At 41.3% G+C, this 16,965-nt stretch overlaps 1 protein-coding gene across 17 annotated transcripts in view; it reads right to left on the bottom strand.

Moving 5' to 3' along the window:
* Window positions 1-16,965, bottom strand: part of itpr1b (inositol 1,4,5-trisphosphate receptor, type 1b) — a 299,908-nt gene that overhangs the window by 6,699 nt on the left and 276,244 nt on the right. For all 17 annotated transcript variants that reach the window (XM_061874781.1, XM_061874784.1, XM_061874785.1 and 14 more), the window contains one exon: window positions 4,059-4,220. In XM_061874781.1, coding sequence (XP_061730765.1) covers window positions 4,059-4,220 — 162 coding nt within the window. The remainder of the gene's footprint in view (window positions 1-4,058; window positions 4,221-16,965) is intronic.

Raw genomic sequence — 16,965 nt, 5'->3', positions numbered from 1 at the left:
AGAGATGTCCGATAATATCGGACTGCCGATGTTATCGGCCGATAAATTCTTTAAAATGTAGTATCGGAAATTATCAGTGTCAAAAAGTAAAATGTATGACTTTTTAAAACGCCGCGGTACGGAGCGGTACACGGGCGTAGGGAGAAGTACAGAGCAGTTGCGTCTCCCAGTCATACCCTCCCAATTTTCCCGGGAGACACCCGGATTTCAGTGCCCCTCCCGAAAATCTCCCGGGGGCAACCATTCTCCCGATTTCCACCCAGACAACAATATTGGGGGCGTGCCTTTAAGGCACTGCCTTTGCGTGCCGGCCCAATCAAATCATATCTACGGCTTTTCACACACACAAGTGAATGCAAGGCATACCCTGTGAACAGCCATACAGGTCACCTTGAGGGTGGCCGTATAAACAACTTTAAAACTGTTACAAATATGCGCCACACTGTGAACCCACACTATACAAGAATGACAAACACATTTCGGGAGAACATCCGCACCGTAACACAACATAAACAGAACAGAACAAATACGCAGGACCCCTGTGAATACATTGAGAACAGGAAGTGAACAAAAGTTTTAGCAACTGTTATGTAAAGAAAAGGGGTAGGATTAAATAAGCTCTGCTTCTTCCCACTCCTTTTCGAACATGTTGAAAAGAGAAACTGGAAATTGTGATGTATCATGTTGTATGCTTACATGTTCCAAATAAACTCAAACTCAACTCAACTGAACTCAAATTCAACCCCTTGCAGCACTAACTCTTCCGGGATGCTACAATATACACCTCCCCCCCACCTCAACCCCGTACTCGCACTGTTTTTATTTTTATGTTCTGCATTTTAACTTTGCTTTTATTTTCTTTCATTTCACTTTGTTGCCTGTGAAGCACTTTGAGTCTGCCTTGTGTATGAAAAGTGCTACACAAATAAAGTTGCCTTGCCTTGCCCACCTCAACCTCCTCATGCTCTCTCAGAGAGAGCATGTCCCAAATTCCAAGCTGCTGTTTTGAAGCATGTTAAAAAAAAAAAGCACTTTGTGACTTCAATAATAAATATGACAGTGCCATGTTGGCATTTTTTTCCCTAACTTGAGTTGATTTATTTTGGAAAACCTTGTTATATTGCTTAATGCATCCAGCGGGGCATCACAACAAAATCAGGCATAATGATGTGTTAATTCCACGACTGTATATATCGGTATCGGTTGATATCGGAATTGGTAATTAAGAGTTGGACAATATCGGAATATCGGCAAAAAAGCCATTATCGGACATCTCTATTTACTACTGTTTATGTCGCCATCGGTGTCATAAAACAACTACGTATTCAGATTTCCATATTGATAAGTTCAATGGAAAAAAAATATATATATATATTAATTTCATGTTATCTTTTTTCGTTTCTTTATTTTTCATGATGACATGTGAGGTTTTGCCTCAACTGCGTCTCCTGACCACACGTCAGTGAATATGATTGATATCAACTAGGGCTGGGCGATATATCGATATACTCGATATATTGCGGGTTTGTCTCTATGCGACATAAAAATTGACTATATCGTAATATTCGAGTATACGTTCTCGAGCAGTTGCTTTTAGCTGTAGGTGTTTCTCACTCTTTCTTGTCTCTCCTTCTCAATAAAACAAGCGCACCTTTTTACATACATATTCGCCCCCGCGGAGCCGAGAGGAAGCGGCATTGGTAACGTTAGCTGTGGTGCGAGTGGTAATACGAGAAAAAGAAGGTGCAAATCTGGTAACAAACGAAGGTAGAATTAATTCCCAAGAAGAACAGCAGGGGGTCCAACGTCTGATGGTGGTTTGGCTTCAAGTGGGAATATGTCGAACAGACAACAGTAATTTGTCAAGTGTGGGGCAAAAGCGTTGCTACAAAAAGTAGCATTACTGCTAATTTGTAGCATCATTTGAAAAGTCACCTGCTAGAAAATGAAGAGTGCTTGAAACTCCGCATGTCAACATCTCCGTTCGGTGCCACGCCGACAAAAGGCCGAGGCAACCATTTCCACATCAACACCACATGAAAAAAACTACTCAACAACGGAAGAAGATAACGTCTGCAGGAACCTACCACATAGTGAAAGACATACACTATTTGATTTCCTATTATGCAGCTCATTTTTATTTGACAGTTATTGAAATATCTTGTGTGACATCATGCACAAAAGTGCACTTTATTTGTTTTAAACTATTGTAGTGGTGTTCCGTACAAAAAGTGCACTTTAATTTAGTGTTGTTTTGATATGTCATCTTAGTGACATCATGCACAAAAGTTCACTCATAGCTTGTTTTAAAATGTCTCTGACAATCTTGCACTTTCTGTTTTGGAAATGACATGAATGTTTGTGCCACTGCTTAATAATTGTGTAATAAATACAGTTTTGGTCAATTGACTTATTTGTGATTTCCTTCTCTGCATGAAATTGTAAAAGTAGCATGTATTAATTCAGTATGAAGAAGAATGTTTTAATGTAGACACATAGAATCATCATACTGCTGTGATTATATGTGTCAAGTGTTCATTCAAGGCCAAGGCAAAATATTGAGATATATATCGTGTATCGTGATATCCATCCATTCATTTTCTACCACTTATTTCCTTTGGAGTTGCAGGGGTTGCTAGAGCCTATCTCAGCTGCATTCAGGCGGAAGGCGGTGTACACCCTGGACAAGTCGCCACCTCATCACAGGGCCAACACAGATAGACAGACAACATTCACACTCTCATTCACACACTAGGGCAAATTTAGTGTTGCCAATCAACCTATGGCCCAAAAATATTGAGATATTAAAAAAAGTCCATATCGCCCAGCCTTAGATTGGTGTAAAATTTACAGTATTTGTCCAAAATATTGAAACTGACAACACACTTGTAGACTTTGAATAAGTTCAAGGAATTAACAATTATTTTCCTATAAGAAGTTGATAAAAAGAGCGAAAATATTTGTAATTGGAAGAGTTTAATTTGTAACCAATGTGCCTACAGTACATGAACTGTACGATACTGTCTAATAGTATTTGTTGTTGGTTATCAGCCGTCCTAAGAACATCATTGACACATCTGAAGTGAAATGTGACTGATAAGGCTGCAGCAACACCATCATTTCCTCCTGTCTGGGTCAAAAAGTCTCCGTGACACTTAACTTCCTCACATGCAGTTCTCATTTCAAGGCTGTACACGTTCAACTATTTTACTCTTAGCTGCAGATATAAATAAATGGGTTGTATTTGTATAGCGCTTTTCTACCTTCAAGGTACTCAAAGCGCTTTGACACTACTTCCACATTTACCCATTCACACACACATTCACACACTGATGGAGGGAGCTGCCATGCAAGGCGCCAACCAGCACCCATCAGGAGCAAGGGTGAAGTGTCTTGCTCAGGACACAACGGACGTGACGAAGTTGGTACTAGGTGGGAATTGAACCAGGGACGCTCGGGTTGCGCACGGCCACTCTCCCCACAGCGCCACGCCGTCCCATATGGTGCAGCTTTTGTTTTGGTGTGCATTCGCCAGTCTTAAAGAAGTAAAAATATTGTTTTCAATGATTCCATACGAGAATTTTCACTAAAATGTCCCGTTATGCGACTCATTTGGTTTTGCATCCCAAGGGCTGCATACATCCATCCATCCGTCCATTTCCTACCGCTTATTCCCTTTTTGGGGTCGCTGGCGCCTATCTCAGCTGCAATCGGGCGGAAGGCGGGGTACACCCTGGACAAGTCGCCACCTCATCGCAGGGCCAACACAGATAGACAGACAACATTCACACACTAGGGCCAATTTAGTGTTGCCAATCAACCTATCCCCAGGTGCATGTCTTTGGAAGTGGGAGGAAGCCGGATTACCCGGAGGGAACCCACGCATTCACGGGGAGAACATGCAAACTCCACACAGAAAGATCCCGAGCCCAGGATTGAACCCCAGACTACTCAGGACCTTCGTATTGTGAGGCAGATGCACTAACCCCTCTGCCACCGTGAAGCCCGGGCTGCAAACAAAGACCTCTTAAACATCTGCTGTCTTTCTACCAACCAACCTGTTCTTTCAGCTCGGTCAGCTGGCCAGAGAGGTTTGACACGAGTTTCATAGTCGACTCCAGCTTTTCCTGAAGGTTTCGAATTTCATTCTGCTCTCCGTCCGCGTCGCTGCTGACCAACGACATGGCCCTCATCCGGGGGAACCAGTCTAGGTTGTGGTCCTGGTAAAAACACAAATTTGAACAATTGTCATGTATCTGGTTAATGTTTTATATTGCATGTCACTTCCTCTAAAGCAGTGGTCTCCAAAGGTTCATCTGTGGAAAAGGGTTGAACATACCTGCCTTCCAGGTCTGTTGAATATGCCATAACAAACATGTGTTCACAAATAAAATACCAACATCATCCATCCATTTCCTGCTACTTGTCCCTCTCAGTTGCATTCGGGCAGAAGGCGGCGTACACCCTGGACAAATCTCCGCCTCATCGCGGGGCCAACACAAATAGACAACATTCACACTCACATTCACACACTAGGGCCAACAGCAATGATACATTGTTAGTATTTGAAAGAGTTGCAGTATTTAAAGCAGCAAATTGAAAAAGAGTGTAGTGTGGTCCCAATACCAATATTTTGGTACCGGTACCCAAAATATTTCAATACTTTTCTAAATAAAGGGGACCACAAGAAATTGCATTATTGGCTTAATTTTAAGAAAAAAATCTTAGGGTACATTAAACATATGTTTTTTATTACAAGTTTGTCCTTAAATAAAATAGTGAACTTATTTTTTATTAGTAAGTAAGCAAACAAAGGCTCCTAATTTAGCTGCTGACATATTGTGTCATTTTCCATTCTATTATTTTGTCAACATTATTAAGGGCAAGTGGTAGAAAATGAATTATTAATTCACTTCTTCATTTACTGTACATGTACTGTACTGTTACATTTACCTCTAAGTCCGAGTCCATGGTTCTCGCCCGGAAAAGGGTGGAATGCCATCTCCGGGTTGGGGAGGAGACCCTGCCCCAAGTGGAGGAGTTCAAGTACCTAGGAGTCTTGTTCACGAGTGGGGGAAGAGTGGATCGTGAGATCGACAGGCGGATCGGTGCGGCGTCTTCAGTAATGCGCACGTTGTACCGATCCGTTGTGGTGAAGAAGGAGCTGAGCCGGAAGGCAAAGCTCTCAATTTACCGGTCGATCTACGTTCCCATCCTCACCTATGGTCATGAGCTTTGGGTCATGACCGAAAGGATAAGATCACGGGTACAAGCGGCCGAAATGAGTTTCCTCCGCCGTGTGGCGGGGCTCTCCCTTAGAGATAGGGTGAGAAGTTCTGCCATCCGGGAGGAACTCAAAGTAAAGCCGCTGCTCCTCCACATCGAGAGGAGCCAGATGAGGTGGTTCGGGCATCTGGTCAGGATGCCACCCGAACGTTTAGGGCACGTCCAACTGGTAGGAGGCCACGGGGAAGACCCAGGACACGTTGGGAAGACTATGTCTCCCGGCTGGCCTGGGAACGCCTCGGGATCCCCCGGGAAGAGCTAGAGGAAGTAGCTGGGGAGAGGGAAGTCTGGGTTTCCCTGCTTAGGCTGTTGCCCCCGCGACCCGACCTCGGATAAGCGGAAGAAGATGGATGGATGGATGGATCTGCTTACTTTCTCTTTCAAAATGTTCTACCTACACTTCTGTTAAAATGTAAAAATGAATGAATGAATGAAATAAGTTTATTTCGGTCATATAATCAACCATCAACCATTTTATGTAATCAGCTTAACAGTACAGATTATACATATTTAACAATCATACACATTTACACACAAAAATAAAAGAAAAAGAATGACCGAAAAAGGAATAGGCTGAACCCAAAGCTTATATTTGCCTATCCTATACCATCAATGAAAATTAGATTACCTAGAACATGGGTGTCAAACTCTGGCCCGTGGGCCAAATCTGGCCCGCCGTGTAATTTAATTTGGCCCTTGAAGCAATATCAATTTAGCATTAGAGCTGGCCCGCTGGTGTTATACAGCCTCGGTGCCGCTGTAACACCGCATTCACCGCTAATACTCATACTTGCCAACCTTCCTAATTTTCCCGGTAGACTCCCGAAGTTCAGTGCCCCTCCTGAAAATCTCCCGGGGCAACCATTCTCCCGAATTTCTACCGATTTCCACCTGGACAACTATATTGGGGGCGTGCATTTAAGGCACTGCCTTTAGAGTTCTCTACAACCTGTCGTCACGTCCGCTTTTCCTCCATACTAACAGCGTGTCACATAATATTTGTGGCTTTTACACATACACACACGCACAAGTGAATGCAAGGCATACTGGTCACACTGAGGGTGGCCGTATAAACAACTTTAGCACTGTTACAAATATGCGCCACACTGTGAAGCCACAACAAACAAGAATGACAAACACATTTCGGGTGAACATCCGCACCGTAACACAACAGAACAAATACCCAGAAACCCTTGCAGCACTAACTCTTCCGGGAAACTTCCAGCAAACTGACCAATAATTAACATTTTATACATGCATTGAAGGGTTGAATGTTTGGTTCATTCATTATTATTTTATTTTCAAATATATTATTAGCATGTGGAAAAAAAATGATATTTACCTCAGAAGATTGCAAATTGAAAAAAAGACATAACATTTTTATTAAAATGTTATTTGATATGCCATTGATATTCTTTTAATTATTATTATTATTATTATTATTTGAAACTTGATAGGTTGATTGGCAACACTAAATTGGCCCTAGTGTGTGAATGTGAGTGTGAATGTTGTCTGTATATCTGTGTTGGCCCTGCGATGAGGTGGCGACTTGTCCAGGGTGTACCCCGCCTTCCGCCCGATTGTAGCTGAGATAGGCGCCAGCGCCCCCCGTGACCCCGAAAGGGAATAAGCGGTAGAAAATGGATGGATGGATGGATGGATGGATTTTGCATGTCGCTAAAGTTATATAAGCCTTGCTTGTTCAATATTTAATGCAAAACTTGTTTGGGTCCCTATTAAAGGGTTCATTTGTTCAACCTTGGCCCGCGCCTTTGTTCCGTTTAGAATTTTGGCCCACTCTGTATTTGAGTTTGACACCCCTGACCTAGAACATCAACGTTAAAAAAAAATCAGTCGGATGAAGGTAATTTGTACTATATTTGATCATTTTCAATTATTTCACCTTTCAAGGTTTTCTTAAACCTCAAAGAACTACACGTTTTAAACCCTTCAATAATCACTTATTCTTTTGTTGGCGGACCGGTACTTTTCAAAGGTGGTATAGTACCGGATATGATTCATTAGTATCGCGGTTCTATACCAATACCGTTATAGCGTACAACTAGGGATGTTCGATAATATCGGACTGCCGATATTATCGGCCGATAAATGCTTTAAAATGTAATATCGAAAATGATCAGTATCGGTTTTAAAAAGTAAAATTTATGACTTTTTAAAACGCCGCTGTGTACATGGACATAGGGAGAAGTTTAGAGCGCCTATAAACCCTAAAGGCACTGCCTTTGCGTGCCGGCCCAGTCACGAAATATCTACAGCTTTTCACACACACACAAGTGAATGCAATCATACTTGGTCAACAGCCATACAGGTCACACTGAGGGTGGCCGTATAAACAACTTTTAGCACTGTTACAAATATGCGCCACACTGTGAACCCACACCAAACAAGAATGATGGAACAAGCTCAGTGATGAGCTGAAGACATGCACTTCTTTGGTAAAGTTTAAGAAAACATTGAAAGGTGAAATAATTGAAAATTATAAAATATAGTAACAATTACTTTCATCCCATTGATTTTTTTTTAACGTTGATGTTCCAGGTAATCTAATCTTCAGTGAAGGTATAGGATAGGCAAATATAAGCTTTGGCTTCAGCCTATTCCTTTTTTGGTCATTCTTTTTCTTTTCTTTCGTGTGTAAATGTGCATAATTGTATACATATAACATGTACTGTAAAACTGATCACACAAAATGTTTGATTGATTTGATTGATTATATGACCGAAATAAACTTATTTCATTCATTCATTGATCCATGCATAGGAGGATAACAATGGGTAATGTGGTTTTAGGATGTTATCTTTACTGTCAGGTACATTCTCTTTTGTGTCAGTAAATTAGCTGTTGTGAATTGTTTTTTATTGTATGTATTAATTTTGAATATCATATTACTATTATTGATTGGCCTCAGTTATATTTGGTGGTGCTTGGTTTCAGACGTACACGCAACAAGAAGGTTAAACTCGGCCGGGTCAAAGTGCAATCTGGGTGAATTCTACACTGCAAAAACTGAAATCTAAGTAAGGGTAAATGTCTCAAATAAGGGTGATATTTGCGTATTTTCTGTCTGATAAGATATTTCTTCTCACTAAGCAGATTTTATGTTAGAGTGTTTTACTTGTTTTAAAGGGGAACATTATCAGCAGACCTATGTAAGCGTCAATATATACCTTGATGGTGCAGAAAAAAGACCATATATTTTTTTAACCGATTTCCGAACTCTAAATGGGTGAATTTTGGCAAATTAAACGCCTTTCTGTTTATCGCTTTGAGGCGATGATGTCAGAACGTGACGTCACCGAGGTAATACAGCCGCCATTTTCATTTTCAACACATTACAAACACCGGGTCTCAGCTCTGTTATTTTCCGTTTTTTCGACTATTTTCTGGAACCTTGGAGACATCATGCCGCGTCGGTGTGTTGTCGGAGGGTGTAACAACACTAACAGGGAGGGATTCAAGTTGCACCACTGGCCCGAAGATGCGAAAGTGGCAAAAAATCTGCCGCCAGACCCCCATTGAATGTGCCGGAGTGTCTGCACAGTTTACCGGCGATGACAGACACGACAGAGATGTATGGATAACCTGCAGAGGCATTCGCAACGATAAAGTCAACTAAATCACAAAGGTGAGTTTTGTTGATGTTGTTGACTTATGTGCTAATCGGACATATTTGGTCGCAGCGTGACTGCCAGCTAATCAATGCTAACATGCTATGCTAATCGATGCTAACATGCTATTTACCGGCAGTGCTAAAGCAGACATGGCACAGACATGTATGGATAACCTGCAGATGCATTTGCAACTATATCACGTTTCCTTCCACCCACATTTAATGCAAAAAAACCCCACTTACCAATCGAAGGATTTAAGTTGCTCCAGTGTCACAAGATGCAAAAGTCCGGATGGCTTGGTCCGCACATTTTACTGGCGATGCTAACGCAGCTATTCGGCCATGCTATGGCTATGAATAGCGTCAATAGCTATTCGCTCAATAGCTTCAGTTTCTTCTTCAATACTTTCATACTCCAACCATTCGTTTCAAAACATGCGTTATCTGTTGAATCGCTTAAACCGCTGAAATCCGAGTCTGAATCCGAGCCAATGTCGCTATATCTTGCTGTGCTATTCACCATTGTTTGTTTACATTGGCAGCACTGTATGACGTCACAGGAAAATGAACAGTGTCTTCGCAGAGAGCGAAAAAAAGGCACTTTAAAGCTTTTTTTAGGGATATTCTGGGACCGGTAACATTTTGAAAAAAAATTCAAAAAATACAACAAGCCACTGGGAACTGATTTTTATTGTTTTTAACCCTTTTGAAATTGTGATCATGTTCCCCTTTAAGGGTTTTGGTACGAAATGATCTCAGTAAGATATTACAGTTTGTAGCTGAGATTTTATGGCCTACATTGAGTAAAACGTGCTTGAAAAAAGAATATCATCTGATGCAAAGCTCTGTCATCAACACTCACAAGTATAAAACTACTTTTTTAAAGGAATCATTTCTTATTTCAAGCATTAAAAAAAAAAACATGATGCCGAGCGCATATCATTATGTCAAGATAATGGCACTAGCATTTACTTGTTTAAAGGGGAACATTATCACCAGACTTATGTAAGCGTCAATATATACCTTGATTTGTAGAAAAAAAAGACCATATGTTTTTTTAACCAATTTCCGAACTCTAAAAAGGGGAATTTGGCGATTTAAACGCCTTTCAATTGATAGCCTGTCAGGGCGATGACCTTTCACCCGTGACATCACAACATGAAGCGATCCGCCATTTTCTCAATCTTATTACACGCACCAAGTCAAATCAGCTCTGTTATTTTCCGTTTTTTTAACTGTTTTCCCGTACCTTGGAGACATTATGCCTCGTCGGTGTGTTGTCGGAGGGTGTAACAAAACCAACAGAGACGGTATTCAAGTTGCACCAGTGGTCAAAAGATGCGAAAGTCCCTCGTTTGTTCCCCACACTTTACCAACGACAGCTATGCTACGACATCCACACAAGAATGTGTGGATATCCTGCGACACTCAAAGCAGATGCATTTCCAACGATAAAGTCAAAGAAATCTGCAATATTGGAAAATAGACCACCACCTAATCTGCCGGAGTGCGTGAGCTATTCAGGGACGACGGCAGTCTGTTCCCGCACACGAGCGAGGTAAACCCCCTGGATGTCTTGGCTAAGACGTGATTTATGCCACTTCTTATTCTGTCTCATTTTGTCCACCAAACTTACAACATTGTGCATGAATGCACAAAGGTGAGTTTTGTTGATGTTATTGACTTATTTGGAGTGTGCTAATCAGACATATTTGGTCACGGCATGACTGCAAGCTAATCGATGCTAACATGCTATTTAGGCTAGCTGTATGTACATATTGCATCATTATGCCTCATTTGTAGCTATATTTGCATCCAGCCTTTCCCTCCACCCACATTTAATGCCAAACAAACACATACCAATCGTTGGTTAGAAGGTGATCGCCGAATTTGTCCTCGCTTCCTCCGGTGCCGCTGTCTGTCGTGATATGGCTCAATAGCTTCAGTTTCTTCTTTAATTTTGTTTTGGCTACCTGCCTCCATCCGTGTCAATACATGCGTAATCTGTTGAATCGCTTACGTCGCTGAAATCCGTGTCTGAATCCGAGCTAATATCGCTATACCTTTCTTTGCTATCCGCCATGTTTGTTTCTGTGTGGTCACGCTGTGACGTCACAGGATAATGGACGGGTGGATATAACGGCGGTTAAAATCAGGCACTTTGAAGCCGTTTTTCAGGAGATTGCATGATGGGTAAAATTTTGAGAAAAACTTCGAAAAATAAAATAAGCCACTGGGAACTGATTTTTATTGGTTTTAACCCTTCAGAAATTGTGATAATGTTCCCCTTTAAAAATATTTTTCAAAATCCATCCATTTTCTTTCACTTACCCGAGGTCGGGTCGCGGGGGCAGCAGCCTAAGCAGGGAAGCCCAGACTTCCCTCTCCCCAGCCACTTCATCCAGCTCTTCCGGGGGGATCCCGAGGCGTTCCCAGGCCAGCCAGGAGACATAGTCTTCCCAACGTGTCCTGGGTCTTCCCCGTGGCCTCCTACCGGTTGGACGTGCCCTAAAAACCTCCCTAAGGAGGCGTTCAAGTGGCATCCTTTTTCAAAATATTGAGCAAAAAGGTCTATTTTTTTTCTACCAAGATAAGTGCACTTGTTATTAGTGAGAATAGACTTATTTTAAGGTATTTTTGGGTTCATTGAAGTTAGCTAATTTTACTTGTTTTGGAAAGTCTGGACAAGCCAACATTTCTTGTTCTATTGGCAGATAATTTTGCTTAGTTCAAGTAAAATACTCCTAATTTTTTTCTTGTTTTTGAACACTGACTTTTTGCGGTGTAGCGTCCATCTCCCCGTGGCACTTGACCACCACATGCCATTGTCGATGTTTGCTGTCTGAAACCACCTCCAGATTAGTCCGAGTCATGTGACGGGGTCGATGATTAACCCTACAACCTTTTCCACACACATACGTCGCGGCCACATGACCTCACTGAGCACCCTCGTCACGACTAACGCACAGAACCACGCGGCGGAGTCACTGTGGTGGAGAAAACGAGCTCCGACGAAGATGGCAAGGAAAGCCCCTTGTTTACGGTGGTTTGTTTGTAGATAAACCAGTCAAAGGTCAGGCAGCAGCCAAAGGGGAATCACATCATACTAAGATACAGAGAAGCACACAGTCATGAAAAAAAAAAATAAAAGAAATGCTTGGGGCACGAACCACTTCCTGGGGACAAAAGCTTCATTTACCTTAACGTGTTTACACTTCATTCCCTGCTCGGCGAGGCACCTCAGAGCATTTTAACAAACTTATATATATTATGCTTCCTATTTTCAGATCGCAGGTTTAAACAAAGTACAAATATATTTGTAAACATTGCCGCATTTTCAATTTCAGCACATTCCGGTGCAATCGTCGGGTTTATAATTGATGAGTGCAGACATGACTTCATGCGATAATCATGGTTCAATAGTAATGAGGTCGTGACAGAGAAAACGGGAAACTGCGTGGTTGAACTAATAAGAGACAAAAAAGTCACTTTGTCATCCCGCAGGCCACCAAACTGGTGTCTACAGATGTGCCAAAAATAACCGAAATATCTGACACCCTTCTGCAAAGGCAGGAAGGCCAACAAACTGGTTTGAATTTGTCATATTGTGCTGATGCTGGGTTTCAAAGGTGCAATCCAAAAGGAGGACTATGAGTAAGCATAGTCATTTTACACCATCATATACGCGACACTTCAGCCAGACTCCTCCACAAGTGACGTCAATCCAAGTCATTGTCAGAATAGTCTGACTTCTACACCCCCGCTCCCGGTATTGCATCACTCAATAACATAAAACTAAGTGAGAAGGACAACAACTCCTGTTTCTGCACTGCAAAAACTGAAATCAAAGTAAGATGAAATATCTCAAATAAGGGTGATATTTGCTTATTTTTTGTCACTAAGCAGATTTTATGTTAGAGTCTTTTACTTGTTTTAAGAGTTTTGCTCCTAAATGATCTCAGTAAGATACTACAGCTTGTTTCCGGCATTTTATGACCTATTTTGAGTAAAATGTGCTTGAAACTATTTTTGTCCAAGTGTCCAAAACACACCCAGCAATGGTGCACAGGAAGGCGGGGAAGAAGAGGGGTAAAAGGCGGGCAAAATGTTCAAAAGTCCCAATTGTGTCCTAAATACCTCCCCGGGGTTCCAGTCCCACGAGTCCCGCCGCCGGCCACACAAGTCCAGGGATACAAAAAATGTCCAAAACGCACCCAGCAAAGTCCCACGGGAAGTAGGTGGGGAAAAATGAGAAAAGTCGGCAAAAGTCCCCCTAAATTTTCTAAATACCTACCCAGGTTCGAGTCCCAACCAGGTTCGAGTTTGAGTTTGAGTGCACACTCGAACCCGGGTGGGACTTTTGAACATTTCCCCGACTTTTCTCACTTTCCTCCCCACCTTCCCGTGGGACTTTGCTGTGCGCGTTTTGGACATTATGGGCATCCCGGCCGGCGGCGGAACTTGTGGGACTCGAACCTGTGTAGGTATTTTGAACATTTTTGGGACTTTTGCTGACTTTTCCAACTTTCATCCCCTCTCCCCATGGGACTCGGCTGGGTGTGTTATGAACATTTAGGGCATCCTGGGACTTGCGCGGCCATACATAAGATTTTATATGTTAGAGTGTTTTACTTGTTTTAAGTGTTTAGGTCCTAAATGATCTCAGTAAGATATTACAGCTTGTAGCTGAGATTTGATGACCTATATTGAGTAAAACATGCTTGAAACGAGAATATCAAATGTTGCAAAGCTGTGTCATCAACATTTACAAGTATAAAACTACTTTTTAAAGTAAGAATTTCTTATTTCAAGAATGTAAAACAAAATCATGACTTTGACACAATTGTTCCTCATATTAAAACAGATGACAGCCAAATAGACTTTGCCGTTTTTATTTTAATGAAACAATAGAAAATTCGTACTCGTATACTGTAGTAGTACACTTGTTATTAGTGAGAATATACTTATTTTGAGGTATTTTTGGGTTCATTGAAGTTAGCTAATTTTACTTGTTTTGGAAAGTCTTGACAAGCCAAATTTTCTTGTTCTATTGGCAGATAATTTTGCTTAGTTCAAGTAAAAACCCCTCATTTTTTTATTTTTTTTTCTTGTTTTTGAACACTGACTTTTTGCAGTGTGGTAACTGTGACATTACACATGACCCCTCTTAATTCAAGGATATGAAATAATATCAGATTGATTTATTGAAACAAATGACTTTAGTCGTGCACTCGACACTTACTGTAGCCACCAATTTGGATTTCCTCATCTTATTCAGGGTCACATGAAAGTTGAAGCTTATCCTTGCTGACAGGGTGCGGGAGGTGAGTGACACTGTGGACTGGTCACATGTTATTCACAAGGCTGACACCGGACGACCATTCACACTCACACTCACACCTACAGGCAATTTACGGTGCACTCGCACACAAGCCATTTGTTTCGCGCCGGAGTTGAGCTTAATTCCCTTTCTCGCCGGCCTGCGTTCACTGAGCATTCGAAATTCTATTCTATCTTAAATTCAATGACTCGTTGTGGAGTGTGCTGCGGGTTCGACTTTTGGACCATTTTGATTTGATTATTTCTCTCACTAGCGAGCACACAACCTTTCATGCTAGTAAATAGCGGCGCTCAAGGCATCGGAGCGTGACATTTTCCTTAAAGGGCCTGTAATGCTGACAACCTTGGTACTTAGTTCATAGTTCTGGACCTAATGATGTCTACAAGTAATATTCCTAGTGATTTTAGGCTTGTCTTCTAGCGAGTTTCAGCAAATTTCTGAAAGCCAACTTTTAACTCTAAATTAGCCTGCTGACATAATCTACAAAATACTGGAGGCAATTTCATATTGTGTAGTATACTGTATGTCTGGGTAGAAAGTTCATCCCGAATCACGGTATTTTCGCTCAGAATTTGAAGAAATTAAAATAGTATATACCAGGGGTAGGGAAGCTATGGCTCGCGAGCCAGATGTGGTTCTTTTGATGACTGCATCTGGCTCTCGGATAAATCTGAGCTGACATTGCTTAACACGATAAGTAATGAATAATTCCACTTGTGATTACATTGTTAAAAATAATGTTCAAAATATAAAGCATTCTCATGCATTTTTAATACATCCATCCGTTTTCTACCGCACCTGTTCAAGAAGTTGCGTTAATGGTAAGAAATTATTTATTTATTATTGGTTAGTGTGGGGCTTGCCCTCCTGGGGGTTCTTCAGACCACCAAGCACCGACATGAGAGCCTGTTTTAGGGTTACAATATTGTTTTATTGTTCAATAAGTCTCTCATTTGCTTTCTAGCAATTGTATTTTTCTCTTTCGTTCTTGCTCGCGCTCTGGCTCAAGCCCCAACTTCACCTCTCCTCCTGGCTGTTGCTTATAACAGAGCGACAAGTGATTAGATAGCAAGGCCCAGGTGGGCCATCTACGCACCTGTCGCTGATTTCGAGGCCAGTCCTGGCACACCCCAGTTCGCTGCAGGCCCTCAGGCCACGCCCCCTCCACAGTTAGCTCCAGAATAACAATGTTATTACGGACCTATTATACTCTATATATGTTGGTCTTACTTAAAAATGCATGCATTTATTTGTGTTCAGTGTTTAAAAAAAATATTATATGGCTCTTACGGAAATACGTTCTAAAATATTTGGCATTTTGGCTCTCTCAGCCAAAAAGGTTCCCGACCCCTGGTATATACCGTTTTTTCCGGACTAAAAGGCGCACTTAAAATCCTTTTTTTTCCTCAAAACTCGACGGTGCACCTATTGTACGGAATAATTCTGGTTTTGCTTACCGGCCCCGAAGCAATTTTATTTGGTACATGGTGTAATGATAAGTTTGATCAGTAGATGGCAGTCAGATATAAGAACTACATGTAGACTGCACTATGATGGCAATATGACTCAAGTAAACAACACCAACATTTCATATGTTCCATTTAAAATATAGAGTATTAAACACGGCACTCAAAAATCTATCAAAATGTTTTAGTACGACTTTGGTAAGCTATGAAGCCGCACCGCTTGATGGATTGTACTGTGCTTCAACATACGAGTATTAATATGGTGTGTGTGTGTATAAGGTAAAATATTATCTGGCATTTTTTTTCGCAATATTATGCAAAAGCAACTTTTCTTACATTCTGGTACCTGCTGATCTGTATTTGGGATCTGCATAAATCCTGAAAAACTGTGCAAGTCTGCCTTTGTAGTCTGTGTCGACGCCGTATTTTGTGTTTTTTATGTTGATTTGATAAAATAAAAAAATAAAAAAATATGAATAAACAATTCTTTTGCGGCCCGCTACCAACCGGTGGTTGGGGACCACTGCCCTAAAGGCACTTCTTTTGCATGCCAGCCCACTCACATAATATCTATGGCTTTTCACACACACAAGTAAATGCAAGGCATACTTGGTCAACAGCCATACAGGTAATACCGCGGGAGGCCGTATAAACAACTTTTAACACTGTTACAAATATGCACCACACTGTGAACCCACACCAAAGAAGAATGAAAAACACATTTCGGGAGAAAATCCGCATCGTAACACAACATAAACACAAGGGCACAAATACCCGGAACCCCTTGCAGCACTAACTCTTCCAAGACGCTACAATATACACCCCCGCTACCCCACCCCAACCCCGCCCACCTCCTCATGCTCTCTCAGGGAGATCATGTCCCAAATTCCAAGCTGCTATTTTGAAGCAAGTTAAAAAAAAAAAAAAAAAGCATTTGTGATTTCAATAATGGCAGTGCCATGTTGGCATTTTTTTCCATAACTTGAGTTGATTTAATTTGGAAAACCTTTTTTACATTGTTTAATGCAGGGGTCACCAACCTTTTTGAAACCAAGAGCTACTTCTTGGGTACTGATTAATGCAAAGGGCTACCAGTTTGATACACACTTAAATAAATTGCTAGAAATCGCCAATTTACTCAATTTACCTTTAATAAATGAATCTATATATTTATTTTTAAAAAAAGGGTATTTCAATCTGTCATTCCGTCGTGCATTTTTTTTCCTTTTACGGAAGTTTTT

Source organism: Nerophis ophidion, linkage group LG16, assembly GCF_033978795.1.
Source record: "Nerophis ophidion isolate RoL-2023_Sa linkage group LG16, RoL_Noph_v1.0, whole genome shotgun sequence".
In the NCBI taxonomy this organism is placed as follows: domain Eukaryota; kingdom Metazoa; phylum Chordata; class Actinopteri; order Syngnathiformes; family Syngnathidae; genus Nerophis; species Nerophis ophidion.
The sequence above is the reverse complement of the archived record's forward strand: the minus strand, read 5'-3'. Positions and strand labels throughout refer to the sequence as shown.